General features: G+C 40.2%; 1 protein-coding gene across 2 annotated transcripts in view; it reads left to right on the top strand.

The window, feature by feature from the left end:
• Positions 1-26481, top strand: part of LOC146675345 (neuroligin-2-like) — a 257360-nt gene that overhangs the window by 115972 nt on the left and 114907 nt on the right. For both annotated transcript variants that reach the window (XM_085400411.1, XM_085400410.1), the window contains one exon: positions 12493-12546. In XM_085400411.1, coding sequence (XP_085256537.1) covers positions 12493-12546 — 54 coding nt within the window. The remainder of the gene's footprint in view (positions 1-12492; positions 12547-26481) is intronic.

The raw sequence follows: 26481 nt of genomic DNA, 5'->3' as shown, positions 1-26481 counted from the left end.
ATTGTAAAACCCTGAACTGTTGTAATTTGAGGTCTGTAGTGATTCAGATTCAGCTCTAAAGAACACATTTGTCAGTGTAGTGAATGCATGAATGCACGAACAGATAAGCCTACTAGTAGAGCAGGGCGATATGGCCAAAAATATTTATCACGATATATATTTGAAAATTTGCAATAACGATATAACCGACGATATAATTGATGCGAGACAAAATACAACTCCACAACATTACTAGCGCAAAAAGACAACCTTCCATTTATTTTCACTTAAGAAGCTGGTTTTTATGTACATTAAAGCTTTATAAAAATGTAACAGTGCAAATGCAAATTCCTTGCTGAAAGTTTAACCAAAAGGCATTTCCAGTAGAAATGGGCTGACATATCCTGAGCATAACCATGTATAATATCCACTGAAGTTAAAAAGAGGTGCTTTGCAACATTAAACTGCAGTGTGCAGTACGTATTTTTCGGACCATAAGGTGCACAGGATTATAAGGCACATTAAGCGAAACAAAGCAGTCAGATAAATCAAACTTTATTAAACTCATTCTTCTTGCTTCCTCCACTTCTGTACCATTGTTTCATTAATGTTGAATTCTCTGGCAGCTGCTCTATTCCCATGTTGTTGCAGTATATTAATGACTAACCTCGTATTGTGGATGGATTATCTCAGTTGTTCTCCTGACTGAAGTTTGGTCTGTGTACAGCATCCTGCCATGCGATTGCATTTGTCTCTAACCATGAAGAACCTTCACGTTAACTTTTATAAGTGGAAAAGTGTTAGTGTTCGTCCTCCAGCTTCACTGTTTATGTTATGCTAACATAGCTGTGTCGCTAGCGATCACGTAGCACATCATTATATACCAGCTAGCCCAACTTCAGTAACCCTACAAACGTCACTGCTGTTTAGTTTCCTGTCTTCATTTATGTTGGAAGTGATAGCAGAGCTGTACGTTTGATTTTTTTCAGAAATCTCTCAGTCAGAACATGCAATATCATGCTTAGGTAACTAGCGAAACTAGCGAGCTAACTTCCGCTAGCTTCCTGCTAACTTCTAACTCCGTTAAATGTAATAACTTTTGTTTTCATGGATGCCTGGAAGTTAAACTTTATAGTTACACCTGGTAAAGCAGCAATGCTGATCGTTTTATTAAAGATGAAAGAATTTAGACAGTTTTTAACTCTCAGTGATGCTGCAGTGTTGTTTGACCTGAAGCATACGGAGTTTAGGACCCAGATTACTCCCAGATTTAAGAGCATCTTAGTCCGACAAATACGACAATAACAACAGCCGCTTGCATGTTCTGCAAAAAATGTGCTTTGTTGTGTATCTGACGGACAAACACCAAACCAGTTCCACATCACTGAAGTTGCACCATTTTTACAAACCAATTCTGGTTCATCTGTTTCACTCAACAATCGGCCATGTGCGTATGAAAACAAAGGCACTGCGCATGCGCGTTTTACTCCCATTCTATCGCGATATTTCATTTTCCTATCGTTGCCTAACATTATACCGGTATTACCGTGAACGGTATAATATGGCCCAGCCCTACCTACTAGTGTGTGTGTGTGTGTGTGTGCACGCCTGGCTACATGGGGAGAAAATGGCTTTAACCTTCATGCCCACGCGATCATCACCACTCCGTAAATGTCACTCCATCTGCCTCCACCACTCCCTACATCTCTGTTTACCTCGCGTTCTCTCGGATTCACATAATCTCTTTATCTCTTTTCACTGTCATCTCTTCATCCATAGTTGTTTTTCCCCTCTCAGAATCCTGTTTTCCTCCTAGACCTCTTCCCTCCTCAGCTCCTTCGCCTCATTTCTTGACTTTTTTCCTTTAACTCCCACCTCTTTTACAAATACCCTCCAGCCATGCTTTCCACCTTTCCCCTCATTCATAACATGCCCACCTGAACCACACATGCACACACGCCCAACCTTTTCTTCTCATTTACTTCCCCATACCTGTCCAAATATCAGCCTCTTTCTCTTTTTATTTTTCAGCTTCGTCTTACTGCGTCTTTCCTGTCTCTCTCGTACACGCATTATTGCGAAAACCTTGTGTCAGCATCCTATTCTCCCATGTCTTCTCCATCCTTCTTTTTTCTTTCTTTCCTTTTTTTTGCCCACTCGATTCTGGCCCTTCAGCCAGGGTGGATCGATATTTCTCAGGCTCTCAGTCTGAAGCTTGAGAATGAGGCACCGAGAGACTGAAAGGGGAGAGAGAGTTGACTGCGAGAGAAAAATGGTGTACAAAAAGGAAGGAGAGGGGGAACGGTATTGGAGAAAAGGGAAAAGAAATAGAAGGATGGAAAAGATAGATTGTATAAAAAGAAAGAAAAGGAAGGAGGAGGGGCAGAAAGAATGATGGCTACCATGAAATGACTCTGAGTCGGAAGCATGTGTACTCATAATGGGCTGCTTTATGGCGCAGTTATTTCTCACTTTGCATCTTAATTAGCTGACATATTATCTACTACATAGATTATCTACTACATACATTGGACGCTGTATTGATTTTTAAATATACAATATATTTATGTAACTTCGAGAGAATTAAAATGAGACAATATTGTCGCTGCTTTCCCTCTGCACGATTTCAAAGCTCTCGTGCAGAGAGTGGAGGCCCAACAGTCTATGATATCTTATATTTAGAAAGCTTACATTCAAACAACCACACTCAAAAATAGTGACTATTTTCTTCACAACGTCACAACAACAAAAAACTATTGGTTACTTTGTGTTTTTTCCACCTAAAGTCCAAAGTTACACGCTATCACAAACCAACCAATCAAGCAGTACATGAACAGCTCCTGTATTTTGCAAGGCGAGACTGCAGATTTCCTCAGTGCAGTCTGGTGGAGTGTAACGGCTTCATTTCCCTATCAGTGTGACAGCAAGTAAAAGGTGAAAATGTTCTAAATCTAACATGCACTTAAGTCAATATCGATTTATTTTAGGAAACTAAAATCAGTTTCACAGCTCAGTGTGATCACAGCAATCCGTGGCCTCGGTTTCTGTGCCGGTCAGTGCTCCTGCCTCCTTAGGGGACAAGGCGCTATTCCCAACTGAGAGCAAACAGTTTACCCAGTGAAATGGGTACTATTGAAAAGAAACATACTGCATGGCTTTAACAAGATTGCTACAAATTTCAGCAGCTCCTAGTAGAACTAGTTTTAAATATTTTGTGTTGTTCGGTCTCTGTTAAATAAAAGTCCCTTTGATATCTCACTTTTTGCCTTTTATGGAAAATACTGAGATATATGTCTTGTTTTGTACCGAAGCACAGCTGAAACCTTTATCACAATATGGATTTTGTTGTAGAAATGTCCACAGTTGGGTTTCTGTAAGCAAAGCAGTGAGTACTACATTGTCAGATCAGTGTAATAACTTAAGGAGCCATAAAATCAGCAGCAGTCCTGGCAGGCGGGCTTTGCTTTGTCATTGTGGAGTATACAGTGTGCATTGATAAGATTCTGCAAGTTGTAATTTCAAGATGAATACAACCTTAGTAATGAATGTAAAGTACATTAACTCACACTAATTAGACATATTTGGAAGGACACTTACACTTCGAGTTTCCAGATGTGTGAATATAGTCGCGTTATTTACGTTTCTACATCCATTCTCTTCATCCATGGAGAGAGAGGCAGGATACACCCTGCACATGAATGGTGAGGAGCTCACCCAATCTGCGAGGGACTTTGAGAAAAGCTCTTCCAAATTTAAAGGAGGCAATTGAGCTGGTTTGGGCATCTGACCAGGATACCTCGCAGACACCTTTTGAGGTTATCTGGGCATGCCCAACTCAGAGGAACCCAACTGGGAAGACCAAGGACATGCTGGAGATTCTATCTCTTGGCTGACTTGAGGATGCATTGGCGTCTCTCTGGAAGAGCTCAAAGAGGTGGCGAGGGTAGGGGGAGGGTGCCCCATTAAAATACACTCAAATCGCCTTTTTTCCCCCATTCTCATGCTCAATTTTAAAATTCAGCAAATTGGTTGAACAATAATGAACTAAGTCGCTGCCATGCAACTCAACATATTTGCATTAATGGGTAGTTGAAATAAATGAGTGTGTGTACTGCTGCAGTGGTGGATGCCCATATTTAATACAGAAATGTGGTCTTAAAGTGGGTGGAGCTAAAGCAGCTTACTTGAGACACAGCTGAGGGATTGGACCGAGGCCCAGTGTAGGATGGATCATTTCGAACAGTGGATCATACAGAGCTACTCCAACTGAGTCCAAGTATAAAATGAGCACATTAGGTGCACTTTAAATGATTTTTATTAACGTTGAACACCTTATGAATCACTTTTTATTCATGAATTTCAAAACACATCACCCAGTCCCACTTTTTCCTGTCAGTTTTGACCAGTTGATGCCTCGGAAACAACCCAAGTGATATACAGATGTAAACAATAATAAGCTGTCAGAACCTTCCACGCATAAATCTCTTACCCTCTTTTTATGTGCATATACTCTCCTGAGAAGAATACAGAATGAGATTAAAGCCTGCCCAAGCCAGCTCAAGCACAACAGATCTACTTCTCATAGCTCAAAATAAGGATGGAGAGCAAGCAGAACTTGAGTGCGCACTTGTCTTATGAATAATTCGAACGTTCAAAATTAGGAGATGGGCAGCATAATCCCTAAGTTATCAAGCACTTCTAAAATATGGAGATGTAACCAATTTTTTTAATAATGCATGCAGTTTCATCTCTATTACCATTTATTTCTTTATTTTTATTTTATGTTTTGCTTTTAAAACTTAGGAAAATGCACAAATGTCTCTTAAACAGTTTGGCATGTGAGAGCCGAAACGTCACGAAAAAATAATAACCTTTCATAACCCTGGCGCAACATGCTGCTAAAATTTAGTGTGCTGTGGTTTTCCCTCTGGTGGCCTTGAGCATCATGGGACAGCAGCATGACAGCCTCATCTATCTTTCTCCGTTGGTTTAAAAATCCCCCACAAAGCCTATTATTCACCTAACACTCCGACAGGCAAGGTTACTGTGTGCTAAGTGAGATAGACATAAGAGAAAGAGAGTAGCTCTTATTTTAGTCTTCTCAATCAAAAAAAGCCAGATCACTGTAGCATCTGATTGGAAAAGGGCCTTGTCTCACCCGTCCTGTTCTGTGTCATCCAGTTTTAAATCGATTTTTAATTTTTGTTGCCCTCCTCCAACATTAAAGAGCGGTGTGATTTCACAGTGCCTCTGGTTCGAGCGCTTTACGTCTTTGAATTCTGCGTCGCGCGCCGGTGTTGTCTGATAAACAGTCATGCAAATCACCTCACTTAATTGAGAGAACTGAATTGAGACTTAATGACGCGGGAGTGCCAGAAAACTACTTTTGACAGGGTGACTAATGACGGCTGTGTAAATCCATTCGGAATATTTCTGATGTGTGAATTTTGAACATCACCTGAAAGGACAGAAGCTCCGCCAAGCTCGCGGTGGCTCCGACTTTAACTGCCATTCATCCGAAAATGGACTTCACAGTTGTTTTGTAATGTAGTCACAGCTATTCATGTGCGACCAGCCCACACGCTACTCATACGCATGCAGAGTTTAGCGGCTCAGGGAGCTGTGCTGCGTGATAAATGGCAGCATTATATGTCTGCCTGCCCGGCTGCTTGATTGTCTGTACATCTTGCCATTGTGCAGCTCTATTGCACACGCATGCACTCACACCACAACATGGACTTACAAGGTGTAAAATAGGGGAATGTGGGTGAGCGACTCTCACCCGTCCCCGTTGCTCATCTCTAACCTGTTCGCTCACAAATCCGATTGAGGTATTCATTTCATTTCTGCTGCTATACTTTAGCTCGAGGACAATGGTGGGATCCTATCTTCCCGTCTTTACGACCGTCTCACGCAGACACACGCGTAATCTCTTGCACAGTCGCCGCTCACTCAGAGGCTGTCAGGCACACTAACGTTTCCTCGTAGATCACGCCGGACTGCCTAAATGAGCTACTCAACACGTACTTACTCGCGCAGCGGCACATAAACAGTTTTACGCACGTTCACTCATATCCATAAACACAAAGAAATAAGCCTCTCCGGTGTTTGGGAATTCAGTCTGCGTCAAATCGCATAATGACACCAACTGGTGTGGTACACACAGAATGATATGAATGTACAAAACAGGGCAAAATATAGCATTATTAAAAAAATAAATCCAATCTCTGTTACCCATTGCATCAGATGGAGTTTAACCAAAAGAAAAGCTTAATTAATAATTATGTTCCTTTTGAAAAAGCGCAAAAAGAAAAAGAGATGACACTTGTGAAACTTTTAATTGCATCAAAAGCTATCGACCCTTTAAAAACAGATATTATTTATATTTATTTACTATTTCGCCTTAGTTTCCTGTTTTTAGCTGATCCGAGAGGCCCTGGTGTGGTTTTCTGCTGCTGTAGCCCATTAGCTTTAAGGTTGTTGTTCAGAGATGCTCTTCTGCAAAAGTCATTATTTGAGTTACTGTTGCTTTCCTGTAGTCTTGCATCAACAAGATATTTTTTTTACCACAGAGCTGCTGTTGACTGGATATTTTCTCTTGGTCATATGTGAGGTTTTTTTGCTTGTTTGTTTTTCGGGGTAAAATACCAGCAGATCAGCAGTTTCTGAAATAGACCAGTTTGTTTGGTACGAACAACCAACCACCTTCAAAGTCACTTAAATCACCTTTGTTACACATTCTCCATTCAAACTTCAGCAGATAGTCTTGACCGTGTCTATGTGTGCTATAACTTTCAAATGATTTAAATGTTTTTTGAACACACTGAAAGACAATAAATGACAAACAAAATCCTCTGTTTAACCTGTTGTTTCTCTAAATGTCAGACACAGCTGCACAAATAATATAGTTTAATATGTTCAGCAATGCAAGACACAATAAGGACCGTTTCCACCACCTTTGGCTTTTCCCCCATCTTCTTTGCTGTGCACACCTTGTGCATGAACCTGTGAGCATCTCCTCACATCCTCCATTGCCAGTGTGTCCTAACAGTCCATTTTGCATGCACCTTCCATGTTTTGGAGAGGTCTGGCCATCGGGAGAAGTGGAGCCAAATTGAAACCTTACATAACGGGCTTCAAAGCGAGCTGCGGTCGACCCACGATCCAGACAGAATAACGCAAGCAGAGGAAGAAGGAAAGAGGGGAGGATAAAAGGATGGGTCTGTGTAAAAAGAGAGGGTGTAAACAACTGGAGGTCTGAAATATTCTTAGCCACTGCTTTATGTAGCATGCCTGATTAAAATACATCTTAATATCTGAAAAGTGTACACAAAAGCCTCATTAGGCTTTTTTATTTCTAAGAGTTAGCAGATGTCTTTGTTTCAGTCCTGGGGCTGAACTAGTCTGTGCAGTGTTAATCCCTTCTGTCTGTTTTTGGTGTGCTTTAATGACATGTGCTGGTATTTTTAGCCTCTACAGGTGCAGTCAGTGCATGCGGGGGGTAAATGGGGTTGATGGAGTTAGGGTTTGATTCTCCAGGAAATTGCTCACACGCCCATCACTGCAGTTCTTTTGATTGTGGGGAGGAAAAAAAGGCCTTAAAACGTCAGGAAGACCAGTTATTTCTCCCACCAATAGCTTGATTCTCAGTGCTCAGCTCCTCGCCCACTCATTGCGAAAAGATGTCAATCAAGCTACACTTTTACACTTTTCCTCAGCATGTTGCTGGTAATGGTTGCTTGATTTTACTTACTTCCCATTTTGTCACAGCCCCACCAGCCACCAAACCCCAAAATCCCTGCTCGCTCCTGTTTCTTTGATAAGCAGTCCAGCATTTAAACTTTTTTCACAGCTTTTCGGGATGTCGTTTTGATGTGCGTCAATCACATTGGTTGATTTTTTTGTGCCCACAGCTAATATTGAACTTGATCAATGAAGTGGTCAGTCAGGGGCTTATTTTTACTCTCATGTGTTTCACTAAAGGAAAAAAAAATCCACGTGTCTCAACAAAAGGATGGAGTTTACTCAGGTTTCCACTGGTGTTGTTTCCACTAAAGAGTTTCCATTCTCAAGGATCTAACTGGTGACTCTGAGCTCCCAGGATTTTTTGTTGTATAAGCAAAATCTGTTTTTAGTTTGGAAATGCCACAAAAGATGTTTCACCCTCAGGATTTTAAATATAAGTGGAAATGTTTGAAAAATCAGCTTCCATGTGGTAGATACTAGTTAAATACTTATAACCTTCTGATTTTAGGTCACCAGTCTTCGAGTTTCCATTAAATTAGTCATCATAACTCTTTTTGTTGGTCTTTTCTAATAATTTACTCAAAACAAGAAAGCAGTTTGTATTTTAAAATGTAAGTACTTAAATTGTGTTTAAGAAGGAATTCCATGTTTGTGTCCAAAAAAGTCAGCAACTGTAACACGTTCACTGTTTCACTTGAACGTGTTACGGTCTTAAATACTACCTCCACTGTACTTTGTGTGGTAGAATGGCACTACACTAGTGTGGAGGTTGTAAGGCTTCATATGTCAGATGAGCTCAGCATTAGCTGCTGGAGGACTTTCATGAACTTTCGTAAAAGCATAATGTTGTCCACATGACGAATCCTTCTGTCCTAACCTCGCTCAGATTGTAAATCCATGTCTCTGTGTTACAGTTCTATAAATCATGTGTCAGGATCCACACCCACGGGCCAGATCTGGCCCTTTGTAAGTTTGAACCTGGCCCACATTTCACTTTTAGCACACCAACACACCAACAACCGTCTCCACAGCGATTCATGGCCAGCTAACAGAGAATACAGCAAAAATCTGATGTTGGGTTGGTGCAAACAGTTTCTGTTCTCAAACAACATAACTCGCATTGTTATTGTGCTCTTTGAAATCCACAAACTAGTAAAGATTTGGAGCCATAGACGAGGAACAGAGGCTTCACAAAGTCAAAGACATAAAAGACGCGCAATTACAGCACAATAGTCTGTGCTTTGAGCCCAAGTCTCAAAGTGATGGAGCTGTGAAGGCAAGTGTCATTTTTGTGTGACCAATTTCATGGCAGAAAGCTACAGCGTGTGGACATGTATATTCCATGAACTAAGATCTCTGACTTCTTGTTTTAAATGACATTTCTTACACAACTATTGAGATGCCTTGGTCTTTTTCAGGCCTTTGAAGCAGGCTTGCTAAGATTTGCAGACAGATGTGCACATAAAGATTCATTTGATTGCTTTATAATCGGGTTATATTTGGTTTTATTAATTGCCCCGCACTATCATGGTGAGGCTGTGAACAGGGCTGTTGTAAACTAATAGAGTATTTTGTGAGGTGTTTAACTGGAAAGGCTCTAAGAAACATCCTTTCTAGATTAAAATGAAAGCATGTTAAACTGTATGCACTGAGCTCTTGATATGATTGCTCCAGCGTAGCTGCTGTTGAAACTGAATTTGACACTTGTGATGTATACCATCACCCCTGACCTTGTGCCTATAAATCTGGTGCAATGTAACACATTCTAGATTGAAACACTTTTAACCTTGTAATGGAACGCATATCATATTTGATACATGAGTTTTTCAGACTTCTACATCTCCCATGTGATTTTTCTTGTCCTGAAAAACCTGATGTGTACTCTCAGACACACAAAGTGCTACTGTGAGCAAACTACTAAAAAGTGACACAAATTAAAACACACATATATAAAGTGTTATTTAATTTTTTTATTGTCTGAAGTTACAAAAAAACACACTCCATATTAAAAAAAATAGAATTTTCTGGTAATTATTTAACAGTTCAGGCTTTACAGGGTTAAAGAAGCACAAGTCAGCCAAGTTTTAGAGTATAAAAATCAAAAATATTAAATACATATTTATAATAACAGGGAGGATGAGCTCTTTATCTTTTTATAATTCCTTCCTATAATGCTGTAACTTGCTCTCTATCTGGTCTTTAAGTGATGACGAATGAACCCTGCTTCTGGGTCCAAAATACTCCTTGTTTATTACAGCTGTTGTGTTTTTAACATGTTTTAATGCTTTGTATCTTATTCTACTTATCTGAACAAGCCCCTAAAAAAGTCAGTGATCACTGTCGGACTCTCTTGGTTTTTATTACCACTATTCATTTTAAAGCTTTTAAAACCTTACGATGTAACAACAGCTCAACCCATGCAGCAGCATATTAATGACTAACCTCGAATTGTGGATGGACGATCTCAGTTATTCTCCTGACTGAAGTCTGATCCATTTGCAGCATCCTGCATTTGTCCCTAACCATCGGGAACCCTCATGTTAATTTTTATCAAGTGGAAAAAAGTTAGCGTTCATCCTCCAGCTTCGCTGTGTTTATATGTTTATATTATGCTAACCATAGCTGTGTAGCTAGCCCAACTTCAGTAACCCTACAAATGTCACTGCTGTTTAGTTTTCTTTCTTCATTTATGTCGAAAGTGACATCAGAGCTACATGTATAAAATTTTTCAGAAATCTCTCAGTCAGAACATGGAATATTGTGTTTAGGTGGAAACTAGCGAGCTAACTCCCTGCTAGCTTCTAACTCTGTTAAATGTTAAAGTTAACTGTTACACCTGGTAGAGCAGCAACGCTGATCATTTTATTACAGATGAAAGAATTTAGATACGTTTTAGATAAGTTTTTAACTCTCAGTGATGCCACAGTGTTCGTTTGACGTTGGGACCTGAAGCGGCTAATGATGTCAGACTTAAAGACCGGATATCTTTTTTTAACCGGCGCTGATTTCATCATAGTTCAAAAATAATGTTACTCAGCTCTAAAAGTTGTTATAATAGTTTCATAAAGACTTTTATTTTGAAATCTCCTATTTGGAGGTGAAGTGTTCCTTAGACTTTAGTCATTTATATCTGCCCGGTTGTTAGCAGATAATTGACATTCAGCATTCACCTTGTAGTTTGTGCACCGGCAATATTTCCCCCCTGATGAATTTCAGATACTCTCAGTAAGTTGTTGTTATATAAGTTCTTTTTTTCCCCACAAATCCTTCAGGAAAAAAAGGTCCTCTGCCAAACCTCAAGTTCAAAAATTGGATTTATCAGATGAAAGACAAAGTGATGAAAGGTGAGGGAGTATCTTGCTGTAGTACTTACTTTTCTGAGCGCCGAGGTGAAGAGTATTTTTTACAAACGCTCACCTTCTGAGAGACGAGGCGAACCATATGCACACGTAGCATTTGCTGGAACTAGAAAAAGCATTTGTCTTCCTTTTTTTTTTCCTGTGAGATCTGAGCTGGACGTGACCGAAGCATTCAGAAACCTGACAGGTGGGTGGAGGATAAAGCCAACGTGATCTACAGAGTAGTTTTTTGTAAAGTTCTCACTTTGTGTTGATGAAGAAAAAGACTTGATGTGACAGTGAGGCTCCATCAACGAATGAGAAGGGTTTGTTTTTTCTCTCTTTGATTTCTTTCTGTGCAGATCTCTCTCTTTGTCCATCTTCTTGCATTTTTGCATTTCTCTTTGCCGCTCATTTAATTTACAAAAAAAAAAAAAAAAAAAACAGCCCGTGGGTAGATGGGGATCAAATTACATTCACCTTTTACCTGCTTTCCTCTGCGCAATTAGTACCACGCTTACTTGTCATTTCAAATTGACACACTGCTGTTGTGTTATGTAATTATTTACCCGCCTGGGGAATAACGCTGTGGTTTACCCACTAAATAATGCTCACACACACACACACACATGCACTCACAAAAACCCTCCAAAATGCTGAAGCACCTGTTCCCTGTTTTATCTGAAACATGTTTAACATGCCTTTTAACATTCCAGGGTCATTGTCTCCTGCTGTCTAATTAAAGGTGTCTTTGTGTGTCTTTCTAAAAAGCTCTAATTGACTAATGTTGTGCAGCAGCCCGTGGAGATTTTCGGGGTGCTCTCGCTGCTTAAATGCTCAGCGTTAACATTTTGAGGTTTGAGCATCAGGACCCAAACCTGCCGTCCGTCCTGTAGGTGTTTTCTTCTTTTTTTCTGCGTGGAGGAAAGGGCTGGGTCCTGTTCTTCAAACCACCGAGGTCTTATTAATCCACATTCCCTTTTTCCCCCCTCTTCCTCCAACCCCAACCCCGACCTTCCACCTCCTTTCCCTTCCACCCACCCAGCTTCCAACAAAAACAATACAAGTTAGACTCAGGAACAAAAAAAAGGGTTTAAAGGAGAGAGAGAAACCAGGGGCCCAGAAACAGTGGCAGCATTTTCTTCTGCAGGGGGAGAAAAGGAAATCCGAACCAGTTTTCTTTGATCTTGTGTCTTTTCTTGTGATAAATCTGTGTCTGTGATGCCTTTTGTTTTTGTTTTTGGTACTCTTTTTAAAGGAAAAACACACACGCACACACACACAATAAGCAAACATGAACTCTTGCTGATTTGTCCTTTTTGCTCTTGCTTCTTTTCTTTTTTTGATATTCTTTTTTTCGGTTTTTGCCAGTAATCTTTTTTGAAATTTTCTCTTTTCTCTTTTTCCCCCCTTTTTTTCTTAACCCTAGGTCCGCTCACAAAAAAACACGATGAATCTTCAATGAACAAGCCTCGAGACGAAGGTATTTTTGTTGCATGTTTTTCCTTTTTTCTTGTTTTGAAGTCTTTTTGGGGGATGTGTACACACACACACACACACACACACACACACACACGCACACACACAGGTGAAACATCTTCTAGGTGGGACTTTGGAACATCAGATGCATACCGATGTGTTGGTGTAAGTGTATGTGCTGACCGCTGCAATTAAAAAGCTGTCTTTCATATGCAAATCATTAGCCTCAGCTAACCTTGGATGATCATAACGGCTGGCTAATGGAACCCAGATACCCATTATTAAGCCATCTCCACTGTTTTCCAGAGGTCCTTTTCTTGCTCTCTAATAATAGCCGGCCTCGACTACCACCATCAACACCGTGCCCTTGAAAATACATTGGCCAGCTGAACGGCATTGTCCCCGAAACCAAATTGTTGTCAGGATTTTGAGCAACAAAGCACCTATTGAGACCTGCTTACACAATGAGGTGCATTATTATTGCGCCTCAACCTCCAGCTCAAGGATCAAATTGCTGTTGAATAAGGAGCTACGCAAATATTAAGCTAGCTCTATTCCAAGTCAGTGATGATAACATCAAATCAAGTTAGGGGAAAAAAGGAAAAGGAGGGTGGGGACATGCAAGGACACTCATGCCCCGCTTTAGAAGATTTAGGTCTAATAAGCTGTTGGAATAAGGGCACAGAACTCTCAGCCTGCTTTTAATTTATCTCCTACCTGCAGCACTGATACCACGGAGGTGATTTTAATCTGCACTTTCATCTGCCGCCCCTCCCCCTCCCCCTCCCACACACACACACACACACACACACACACACACACACACACACACACACACACACACACACACACACACACACACACTCATTCCTTATTCTTTTGGACTTGTTTCTTGGAGAAAGATGACTGATGATATTTTGATACATATTTCTCTTTATGCTATTTTGAGGGTTGTGCGGTGGATTTTTTTCTTGCTCTTTGATTTGGGGTCTTTTTTTCTTTTTTTTTGAAGTTGGGAGTTGGAGGAAGTTTGACACAGGAGGATTTTCTTGGTGATCAAACACAGACACAACTTTTTTTTGAGCTGCCACAGTCAGGAACACAGTCGCGGCCAGTCGAGACGCCCCTCCTCCCCCTTTCCCCTCATCCTCTAAATACGTCTCTCATCCCTCTGTTGCAATGTGCAATTAACCTCATTTGATTTGGGAACTGCTAATCCCTATGCAGTAATTTAGCATTGCTAAACTCCTAAACCGGAGTTTAGCACCGAAAAAACCCCCCACTTACCTGTCCCCACACTAAAATACACATCCAGAAAACTTGTCTAAATAAAACAACAAACAAAAAGAAAAAAACATGCTCTTTATATTCATCTTTGCTCGGCAATATCCATGCACATAGCTGTGAAGAATACTGGCAGCCTTTTAGTTACACTGGTAACCTGGGCCACAGCCAGGCATTTAGAAGTGTTTAATTTAAATCCAAATCCCCCTAATAAAGATCAGCTTATAAAGCATTTTCTTTGTGCACATATTTCATTCAACTATAGTCTTCTTCATAACATATCTAAGGTGAATATGGTTTCAAAATGTTTCAAAAATCTTCTACAGCACCCCTGATTATTACTCTATTTGAAAAAATACCAAATCATTACAATAAATTGTAATCTAGCATAGGCTTATTTCAGGCAGGTCAGAAAGTCAACCTCAGCTACCATCTCATTGCTAGCCCACATCAGCTGCTGATTCTGCTGATACGCTTCTATACATCCAGTCTGCTGTCTCACACAACCTTAGTAATTGGGCAAGCTCTACAAGCTGGTTTAGCCTGCTTAAAAGTACATCTGCACACCGCTTTGCAACCCAGGCACCTTAACCGGATGGCAGCTGCCTCTATATGGTTACACCTGTGAAGGGTTACACAGAAAGTTTGCTAAGTAGCAAATGACCCTAACCAAAGGTGACCTGTAGTCTTAACACAAAGGTCAAACAGTGTTCCTATAACAAGTTGCTAACAAAATGTTCAACAATCTGTAAGTGATAGTCCTTTGAGCACTGATCAAATGATTCCAATGGAGGAGCTTCCGAAGAACCGATATTCAAAATCACCTACAAGTCAGGAGCAAGTCACGCTGCAGTGGGCTCTGCAAGAGTGGAAAACTGAGGAACAGTCCCACTACTCACCAACTCAACCCTGGTCTTTAGGCAGTTAATTGGGAGGGGTAACCTAGTATCAGAGGTGTCAGGCAACTGGTTACACAAGTGAGCCAACTATAACCACTGCAGTTGTTCCTGAGCATGTAGCTCTATTCAAATTCACCACCATGCTACAGCTGACCAAATAGATTCCCCACACAGTACCTACCATCCAAAACCTCTTGGAAGCATTAGACTCCAAAAATTCAATCATCCTACCTTTGTGTAGCCAACCAAATCTATTCAGCAGTAATGCAGTACGGTAGAATAAGGTTCAGGGAAGGCAGATGTGACAGCAAATAGAAGACAGAAAATAGGAGCACAGAGAGACCCCGAACAATATGTAAAACAAAACACGAACTATGGGATATAGCAGATAAAATTTAATACAAAGCACATGGTATAAAACAGCTAACAGTTCAGATCAGGACTCTACAGTCCAGTAACATTCAATGATGAGGATGTACACATCCTGGACAAGCAGGACTGCTAGTTTGAGCTGGGCGTCAAGGTGGCAAATGACTATCTTTAAACTGAGGGAGGGGGGATTAAGAATTAAGAGTACATCTTTCACCATCTTACAATGCTGAGATTGCAGCCATTCCTTGACTCTCTGTGATTGGTAATCATGCCACTGGTTATGACAAGTTGCATATCGACAATGGTGAAACTGAGCCATTGCTAGAAGCGCAAAGGCATCAGGATAAGACTGAGAAAATAGAATAGCAAACAGTAGACAGAGCTCAAAGAGACGGCTTGCCGAGCACACTGGCTCCATCTTGGATCTTATTAGTAGCATGTAATCACATTTGGGAGTAAAAATAGAGTAAAGAAGCAGTGTTCCTGGTCCCCCAGGACCCTGAGCCTTTTAAACAGTAAACAGTAATCCAGATCAAGTCCTAATCTTAATCCATTTTCTTAAAAAATGAATGTTTTAAGACTAATCTTAAAACTAGAGATGGTATCTGTCTGCCCAATCCAAACTGGGAGCTGGTCCCACAGAAGAGGGGCCTGAAAGCTGAAGGCTCTGCCTCCCATTCTACTTTTAGAAAGTCTAGGAACAACTAGTAAGCCTTAAATGGCATAACAGGGTCTGATCATTCAATACTTTTTATATAGAAAGGATTTTAAATTCAGTTCTGGATTTAACGGAGACCCTGAAATGAAACAAGAATGATCTTTCTTACTAGTCCCATTTAGGCCTCTCGCTGTGGTGCTCTTTGGACTGACTGAAGGCTTTTCAGGGACAACCACATTATAATAAGGAACTATAGCAGTCCAGCATAGAAGTAACAAATACATAGGGTACTTCTTCAAGCATCACTGATATGATGTCACTAATTTTGGTAGTGTTAAGTAGATAAAAGAAGTGCCAACATGACTTCACGGTTCCTCACTTTAGTACAAGGCCACAATAATGCCATCCAGATTAAGTGTCTGATTAGATGATAATTGTTAATCAATTTCTGGCTGGTTAATTGTGAAGGATTGGTGAGCACGATTTAGTGGTGGTCAGCTGCAACCTGCTTCCTCGGCCCTCTCTTTTCAAACATGTATGAGAACCTCAGATGACCTTGGTTTAACTTAAGAATATGAGAGGTCATCTCTGTTTGGTTTGTAGAAACATGCTGTTCCAATACATCAGGCTCCATACTTGAGCACCTGCTCCCTGTGTAGATAAAAGACAGCTAGTTGAAGTGTGTCTCTCCACCTAAGCCACCGTGGCCCTTTAAGTGAAGAAACCTGGCGAATCCTTGGGCAGCTTTTGTCTGATAACAGCCCGCACAGTCAGTTCATCTGTTTTAGCCACCATTTTGTCCTCATTCTTTCAACAGCCTTTTCAAATGTGCATGCTTTGAAGCAGGATGTTCCTGGCCGTGTATTCACAAGCAAGCCTTTTCAAGTAAAACAGTGCTTACTATAAGTACACTCAAGATGCATCCTTGACCAGTGCAGACAGCTTCAAAGAAAGCCGACCCCTGCTTTTTGCATCAGGTGTGAGAAAGCAAAAGCTATCGGGCCTCCGTGCTGTTCGCGATCAATGTTCCGAAAGATTGATAGAGCTTAGAGCTGCTTGTGTGTTTGGAGAGAGAGAGAGAGAGGGGAGGGAATTACAAACCACAGTGAGATTGTGCTAAATCAAGAAAGAGACAGCAGTTGTGTGTTACTGTGCTGTCCTGTGTGTCAGCCCTGATCAGAGACAAACCAGAGCCACCTGAGCCCCAAACCTGGAACATATTTCTGCCAGGAACAATGTCACCTCTGTGACACACTCACACAATTACACACTCACACACACAGTCTCACTTGCACAGAGGCACACAAAAAAGACCAAACCCCCATAAAATAAGACCTACTACTTAAAGGAAATATCCCATCAAAACTAACCTCACAGAAAACGCTTCGGATCACCATTTATATAGCTATGAATAAAAAGAGGCTTTGATTCATGCAAGCAGTTACAGCTACATTTCTTGAAAACATAAGAATATCTTAACATGATAACATGATAGCTATTATCTTTCATTTCAGCACGGTGTTCACTGTTAAGTCCATAATCAGTTAAAAAAGGTAAAAGCACTGATGAAAACCCCGAGCAGTGATTTTACGATGATTTCCCTCGTTAAACATTAGTGTATGATCCACCAGACTCACTGGATGACATAATCATTTTGCTACAGCTTTGGAAAAGAAAAGTGATCTTTGGTGGTGACACTGAAAGCTAGAAAACAAATCAAGAAAACCAAGATGGTTTCTGTGTAGCTGTTTGTGTTATGGTGATGTTTGAAGGACCAACATTCTGCTGGTTATTTTCACTTTTCTGGCGGGATGCTGCTACAAAGTACCTAGACCGAAGCAGGTAGTGCTTTCTGCCTTAGAAATCAGCCGTGAAGACACATTGTTTATTCCTGCTGGAATAACTTCTTTTTAATCTCCCTAACATAAATCAGTGGCTCCTTCTTTTAGATTTTTTTTGTCTAGCTAAAAAAAGGAGAGCATATTAAAAAAGTAATGAGGACATTTTATGAAGGATACAGTTAAACTCAAGAAAATGCTTTTCACTCAGTAGTAACACCAACGAAAAACTAAAGTATTGCTGTTTTGAATTTGTTTTATTACTTTAATATCCTAAACTCCCTGCCTGATTAGCTTCCTTTGAAGAGCAAAATGTCTTTTTTTTTCAGACATTATCTATGTAAATTATATAGTGGACTTAATGAAAGCCTTTTCCAATAATGCAGTCAATTTTCTTCATGATTATTAAGCACACGAATATGAACCATCCGTCTGCTTAAATTACAGTGTAATAGTGTCATTAATCAAACAAAGTGATCAAAGGTTGATATTTGACACAATTATTCTGTTAGCCTTTGCCGCATTTGTAATAATTATTTCATGCTGCGGCTTATGAGTTGGGATGTAACAGGTAATAATTTTGTGACTTGCCCACATTACGCAGTTAATATAGTCCCATTTATATTCTAAAGATTCTTGAGATATTTTAACAGCAGACATAGATATTAAGAGCAGTCACTGGCCTTCAAATGCATTTTTATCATAACATCTGTTAGAGGATATAGCCAAACATGCAGGTCGGTGGATGATGCAGTGAACATGGGGCTGCATTACATCCTGCAACACCTCGACCGCCCGGGAACTTATGCCAGGGTCCTGTTTGTGGACTTTAGTTCGGCTTTTAACACCATCGTGCCTGAACTTCTCTCCTCCAAACTCTCCCAGCTCAGCGTGTCACCAGCTACCTGTCAGTGGATCACCAGCTTCCTGACAGACAGGAAGCAGCAAGTGAGGCCGGGGGAGATCACCTCTGAAACTCAGTCCCTCAGTATTGGTGCCCCTCAAGGATGTGTCCTCTCACCACTACTGTTCTCCCTCTACACTAATGACTGCACCTCCAAGAACTCGGCTGTTAAACTCCTAAAGTTTGCAGATGACACCACTGTCATTGGCCTCATTCAGGATGGTGATGAGTCTGCATACCGGCAGGAAGTTGAGCGGCTGGTACTCTGGTGCAGTCAGAACGATCTGGAGCTGAACACGCTTAAAACTGTAGAGATGACAGTGGACTTCAGGAGACATCCCTCAACACTGCTCCCTCTCACCATATGAGACAGCCCGGTGTTGACTGTGAAGATCTTCAAGTTCCTTGGTACCACCATCTCCCAGGACCTGAAGTGGGAGACCAACATCAACTCCATCCTCAAAAAGACCCAGTAGAGGATGTACTTCCTGAGACCACTGGGGAAGTACAGTCGACACAGGAGCTGCTGATCCAGTTCTACACTGCGGTCATTGAGTCTGTCCTGTGCTCCTCCATCACAGTCTGGTATGGTGCAGCCATTAAACAGGACAGGAGCAGACTGCAGCGGACTGTATGGGCAGCAGAAAGTATCATCGGTGCCCCCCTGCCCTCCATCCACGACCTGCACCTCTCAAGAACCAGGAAACGGGCAAGGGAAATCATCACAGATCCCTCACACCCTGGACACAGACTTTTTGACCTGCTGCCCTCTGGAAGATGGTACAGAAGCCTGCAGACCAGGACCACCTGACATAGGAACAGTTTCTTTCCCCTCGCCATCTCCCTCCTAAACAGTTGAACTGTCACACTGCTCCCACTAGCATACTGCAACTGCACCTTATGTACATTCTGTGGTATTCATTTCACTGTGTCTGTGCATTTACATGGCCAATAAACGCGATTCTGATGCTGATGTCAAGCACACACGGCTGCCTGTGCCGTGAAAAAGTATATGCCTCATTCATGTTTCAGATCATCAGACAAATTCTAAAAGTCAAAAAAGACTTAATATAAAATGAAAGCTTGAAATGATGAGTATATTTATTAAGGTAACTAAGCTACCCATTCCTAACTGGCACTGTAAAAGTGTAAAAGTAATCATAAAAGGACGAAACCACTGCTGACCAAAAAGATGAAAAAGGTCGTCTTGCAGTTGCAAAAAAACCCTCAATCATCCCCAAGACTGGGGGAAAAAAGTCTGAAGAGACAGACTGTTCTCATTCCTGACACGTAACATACCGACGATTTGTCACGTTCCGAGTTGTCCCATAGGAGCGCAAAAGGTACCCTTCCACATCCCTATGATACGCACTGGATTATGGATGGAATAGAATGACGCTCCCGGCAGTAACACACGCTCCAGCCATGTATTCCAGCCCTAACCCTAACCTTAACTACAACCTTAATGGTGTTAGATAGTGTGTTTTCCTAAGCGATTCATGATGAGAAAGTAAAATGAAATGTACATGTGTAGATTCATTCCAAATGGTTCTCATGTTTCCTGATGTTTCCGAACGCATAACATAGAGACGTGTTGTCACATGGCGTGATATGTTACGCTTTGGGATGAGAACCTGTTGAAAGGGATCAGACCTGAACATTGTGGAAGGTTTGAGTCCCGTCACATCTGATTCATCTAAAGAACATTATGCCAACAGTCAGACATGGTAGCGTGATCGTCTGGGGCTGCTTTGCTGTTTCAGGACTTAAACAACTTCTAGTAAGTGTTAAAACCACGAGTACTGCTCTCTACCAGAAAATCCTGAAGGAGAATGCCCCGTCATCGTTTGATACCCTGAAGCTCAAACGCTCTTGGGTTATGAAGCAGGACGATTATATGAAACACACCAGCAAGGTTTAGAAGTTGCCCATTCAAGTCCATACTTAAATCAGAGTAAGATGCTTTGGCGTGACTTTGAACAGGCCGTCCATGTGTGGTTGAATAAATAGTTCTGCAAATTCCTACACGTCGACATGAAAGCCTCATTTCGAGTTATCACAAACGCTTGATTACAGTTTTTCTGCCAAGGGTGGCACAATTAGTTATTAGGTTTAGGGGGCAATTACACAGAAATTACACAATTTTTCACACAAGGCCAAGTAGACTTGGATAGCTTGTTTTCCCCTTAATAAATGTAATCATCATGTAAAATTTGCATTTTGTATTTAATCAGGCTATCTTTCTTTAATAATTGAAAATTTGCTTGATGATCTGAAACGTTTAAGTGAGACAAATATGCAAAAAACTAAAGACGTCAGAGGGTAAATATTTTTTCATGGCAATGTAATTTAAGTTTATGTGAGTACATGCACATGTGACACTTTTAAGTCTGATTTGGAATAATATATGTATAAGTTGGCTGAGTTCAGCTAAACAAAATGAGCCATGATATGAGAATAATTAAAGTGGACAAAATGAAGGAGGTCTGATTAAAAATAAAAGCATCTGGAGTAAACTTGCATTAGGTGTTATTTTTCACTGCTTAAGAGGCAACGAAAGAATGTGTGGTAAGTACAATGCTGACATATAATAACCTTGTTAAGAATGTTAAGCAACAAATATATTAATTAATCTTATCCACAAAACACTAAACAAAACAAACATTTACTCTGTGTTGGCTCTACTTGTGTCTGTAATGAAACGCCTCTTTAGATTATAAACAATCCACTAACTAAGCAGGAAACACTCACAGCAGGAATAGTACACAAATCAACAATACAGAGAAAAAAGTGAAGTTCTTATTAAATAACTGTCTCTACATTGTCTGCGGTCTACAATAAAAATGTTGAAATAAAGTTGCTTCTGATATAATACAGTCATAAAAACACTTTTATTGCACAAATGATTCTGAATTTCAACATATTTTCTGTTCTGTGTTTGTATCGTTCCAAATATCAGTGTACAAATAAAAAAAAATCACATCATATATATGAAAAAAACTGGACTGGACTAAGTACCAATGACCAGTTACTACAATAATTACTGTATAGTAGACCCAACTGAGTAAATTCAGTTACTGAAAAGTGGAGTAACTGATCCCTTAAAAGATTTATTTGATAATTCTAGAAGTTAAATGTCCTCTTCAGTTACACAATTGCGTAATACTTTTGATTACAGTTAAATTAGGTCATTATATAATATTTTTACAGTTTCCATTCACCTCTCCCGTGGGATGTGCTTAACAGAATTAAAAAATAATAATTTTTTCAAAAACAAAAATATGCATTTATTGACTTTAATTATTAGACTGCACACAAGCAATGCAGTACCGAATGATGTAACTATTTATTTTAAGCTTTATTTAAACGAAGATCACAAATTTCTTTTGCTGTGTTCTACTACCACGTTTTTCATTAACCTTTAAAATTACGTTATTAGTTTGTTGCACAGTTTTGAAGAATTATTTGAATTTTTACTTGTTACATTGGTCTTGCTCACCCTTGTTTGGCGTCAGTGGGACAGACTAACCTTTAGATTTCTAGGCCTTTATTTTAAGCTTCATCTTAGCATCTCTAGCAGTGTAAGTACTAACAGAGTGATTGTTAATAACCCACTGAACCCACGATGTTACAGTTTGACGATTACATAAAAGTTATTTATCTCATGTGTAAACTTTGCTACTTCACCTGGAGCTTTCATAGTTCACAACTCTACACCATTAAAAGAAATAAAAACCCAACAAAAAAACAAACAGGTCTCTTTTGGCTGTCAGATTCTTCGTGTCTTTCTTGGTCCATAAATGCTCCATAATAATTAACTAAACACACCAATGCCACTGATATAATTAGTTCAGACTCAAATTAAGTCCTTACTTAATCAGCAAAACAATTATGTTAATCAAACATAATCTCATTCATTCAAAAGTAAAAATGTTACACAGGAACCCTTAGAAGGAATACGTAATACTATCATTTTATATATTTATTTGTTGAAAAATCTCAAGTTTATTCTGGTTAATCTGTTTAAATATATGGAATATCTGAGTTTACAATGTGCTGAGCACCAAATGCTTGTGAAAGTTTATCTGTAAAATTTATTGTCCCGGCTGAACGCCGTCTGCTCAAAGCAAAACAATGACATTGCATTAGGCTTTTGATAAACAGCCATAGCGGTGGCTCCGCAGAAAGTTGTTCTCCACCGGCTGCATGAGTGAGCACGGCTCCCTGAATCAGCTCTTAATTAATGTCTCTTAATTGAACATGTTGCTTACAGTAATGGCTGAAAATGGCTTTGATGTCACAGAGGAAAATGTATTTTTTTGCCTGGCAGAGACTATTTTTTAGTTTTCGAGATCTTGGGGTTAATTTTACCAGATTGTGGATGAATTATTATAAGCGTAGAGGAGAGGCTGATACAGATGAGAATAAGAGAAAAAAATGACACCAGAGGGGCATTAGTTAGTGACGGAGGCATTGGAGGAACCTGCTCTCGATTCTTTATGTTGGCGCAGCTTTATCACGCAGAGATGTCCAAAAAACGTTCACGATGGTCTCTCCTGGATGGCAAGATGGTAGATGGGGTGAAGGAGTAATAAGATTTCGTCGTTGTCTGCGTGAGATAGAGACAAGCTTTTGTCTTCACACTGTTTTTTGTCTGCATCGATGTGTTTTTCTCCATTTGCTCCTCTTTTTTGCCTCCTCGCTCTGTCTCTCTGTATTATGTGGCGTTTCCACTCTGGTTATAACTCCTCTAACAGACGCTGGCCTGTAGGCAATGCAACATCTCTCTCTGTCAGCTTCTCTTCCCATGCATTCACACGTATGCATTTGCTCTAAAACACCCCCACCCTACTCGCTCGCAATCCTTCGTTTTGGAAAACAGCGCCATGCAAGGACACCGACTTGGCACGTTTCATCTTTTTTCGTATAATTAGGAGCATCCAGGGAGATATTTTTGTGCTAAATCCATCCTTTTCCTGGTGGATTTTCAGTATGGCCAAAGTGTAATATCCAGTGTGCCGTACAATAACACATTCATCCAGACAAATCTCCAAATTGTTGAAATACAAAGAGACAAGGGGACTGTAAGCAATCAGCGATGGAAAATATGCAGGGCAGCATCCATTATATGATTTATTTCACCATTTTTACATCCTTATGTGTTGAGCACAAATTACTTCTTAAGAGGATTTTGAAAGGAATTATGTGGCACATGGACAAGACCGAGTAGTCCTGTGTATTGAAAAATGATGAGAGGAGAATGAAAAGAAAAACAGGAAGGTGCAGAAAGATGGAGCTGAACTCAGCAGTGAAAATACACGAAATAAAATGACAAAACAGGAAGGCCTGATGTAGAAAACTGGACGTATTAGCATGTCAGGGTATAAACTAGCACAGTACGGCTGGGTGCAGTAGAAAGGAGCCCAGCACAGAACCAAATAGAATTTTCTGCAGGAAAGGATCAACAGTACTGTCAAAGCAACTTTATTTCAACATTACTATAGAGACTCAATCTCTTGTCTCTTTCCATCACTCTGTCTCTCAGTGGGCCTGTCGGTTATTTGCTGCCGAAGCTCCCTACCTCCCTGTTACCTCAATGCTCGGCCCACGTCGTGTCAAGGTTGTGTCAATATCGTGTCGAATACACCTACTCCATTGCACGCTGACAGATAGTATTTTATTGAGCTTGAAACCCTTTGACAAGACAAAGAAAATGAAGAGGAGGCAAAGGAGGGAAGCTGAGAAAGAGAAGGAGTTGAAAAGGACTGGAAGGTACAGGGAGATGGAGCAGGACAGGCGAGAAGGAAAGAAAAGGAGGGATGAGAAAGAGCTAGCTGGCACTGTGTGGCCTGTCAGCTAGCTTAATGCTTGGGAAAAAGCTCCACACAGTCTTTTTTTTTTCTTTTTTTCACTTGGCCGGGTTTATTGCCATGTGTGATGGCTATAAGGGACTCAGGGAAGCAACTGGCTCAGCTTCTCTTCCACTCCTGAATCTCAGTGAATACCCCCGATGCTGGCCTTGTGCTAGCCAAGAGCTATTGTGGGTCTATTTAATCCAAATCAATAAACTTTAAAGTGCTCACTGAAACAAATGAAGTTTGGAAATTGTATTGGAGACAGGACCTCCCAGCAGGAATTGTTGACATCACCAGTATAAGTAAAGCATTGTAGAATCTTTTACTATGTTGTTTTTCTCTATTAGAGAGGAGAAACAGCACATTAAATAATGCTGATTATGATATAGAGGCAAGGGAGCTTGTAATTAATGTATACACTGTTGTCAATCAGCTCCTGGTAGTCCTGACTGTAATTCAGTGTTTAGCAAGAAATACAGGAGTTAGAATATGATACTGGATTTCGCTGCCATGTCATATTCAGTTTTAGAAACATGGTTTGAAACTTCAAGTGTTACGTTTATATTAAGAAAACCTGTTAAATCTAAAAGGTATTTGGCACTTCATCAAACAACTTCTCCCTGGATGTTGCTTTAATCACTCACCTTGAAGTAGAGCTGGGCAATATAAGATTTTTTCATATCACGATATGTTTTTTTCATTTCAGGCGATAACGATATCTATCACGATATAAGCCAAATAACTATATTTGTAAGATTTGAATATGCCGTTGCTCACAAGTAAAATGTGAAATAATCAGCAGCTTGTTTTTATTTAAATATTTATTTCCCATAATAAGTTCAACAGGGTAGATGTACTTAAGGAACATGAGACTTTTTCAGATAAATAAAGGCAAATATTGCAAACTACACAAAAGCAGCCGCTAAAGCGTTTAAGTTTCAAAATAGAACAAACGAAACAGACTAAATTGTCAATTCCACTTAGAAACAAAATATTAATTCTAAAAATAAATCTTAGTTTGTTTTACAGAAGAAAAGACAAAATTGACTAACTTTTGTCAATATCAAATAAACTGAGAACTAAAAGGAAATTCTCAATCTCTCCTTGTTGTATAGCTTAGCTTTTCAAACAGTTTTAACAGTTACTTTAGTCTGACAAAAGCCGAATGACGAATTAGCGCTTCCAGTCAGAGATTGAGCATGCACCGGTTTATTGTATTTCCAGACTTGCTTTCGGCACAATTTACAGTGAACGCTACTCTGTTTTTTGTCAGACTTGAAATAGCCGAAATACCTTCACACTACGGAACTTCTATGGCTCTTCCGTTCGACAATCTCTCCGGCATTGGAACCATCACCTTCGGTCACGCTCTCGGTTGATTTTTCTCTAGTCGGCACACTCATTTCCTCCATTACCCGGGCGGCACGGCGGCTGGCTGCTTCCCAAACAAATACACATGTGCGGCTTGGCACTTGTGCTGCACGTAACAAGTCACGTGACGTGACGCTGCGGCTGTGATTGGTTCGGCTCTGCGCTACTTAATTTGGATTGGCTGTTCTTTTTTTTTTTAAGAGGACAAGAGCGGCGAGGCCTATCGCAATAGTTTAATTTTTCTATCGAGAAAAAGTTATTTCGCAATACATATCGTTATCGTTCTATCGCCCAGCTCTACCTTGAAGCAGAAAAACTTTGAAATCATCTGAAATCACTGAATGACATATTTTTGTGGTCATTAGTCCCAACGTTGCTGCAGTGTGGATACCTCTTTATTCCGAAAGCTGGCGCTAAGCAGATAGTTGCTGTTTCCCTTGAAGCGAGCTGGTTAGCTCCCTTTTGTAGACGTCCTTGTCCCTCCAACTCCATCGTCTTGGGCCACACCCATACGGAAAAGAAATAGTAAAAACTTATATGTGATTACTCATGAAAGTGGCCACTTTCATGAGTAAATCATATAAGGCTTACATGATTTACTCATGAAAGTGGCCACTTTCGCATTACTTTCATACATTGTTTTAGTAAGTATCCAAAACATACAAGTTTCATTATATAATTTTTCAAGGGATCTTATATCTGTTTTCACACTTATATGCTTTTCATACAAGTTTCACACAAGACAGATACAAACTTTA

This window comes from Rhamphochromis longiceps, linkage group LG3 (assembly GCF_057381845.1).
Source record: "Rhamphochromis longiceps isolate RC_006_pf linkage group LG3, R_longiceps_female_GT1.1, whole genome shotgun sequence".
In the NCBI taxonomy this organism is placed as follows: domain Eukaryota; kingdom Metazoa; phylum Chordata; class Actinopteri; order Cichliformes; family Cichlidae; genus Rhamphochromis; species Rhamphochromis longiceps.
This window is presented reverse-complemented; position numbering and strand designations above follow the sequence as displayed.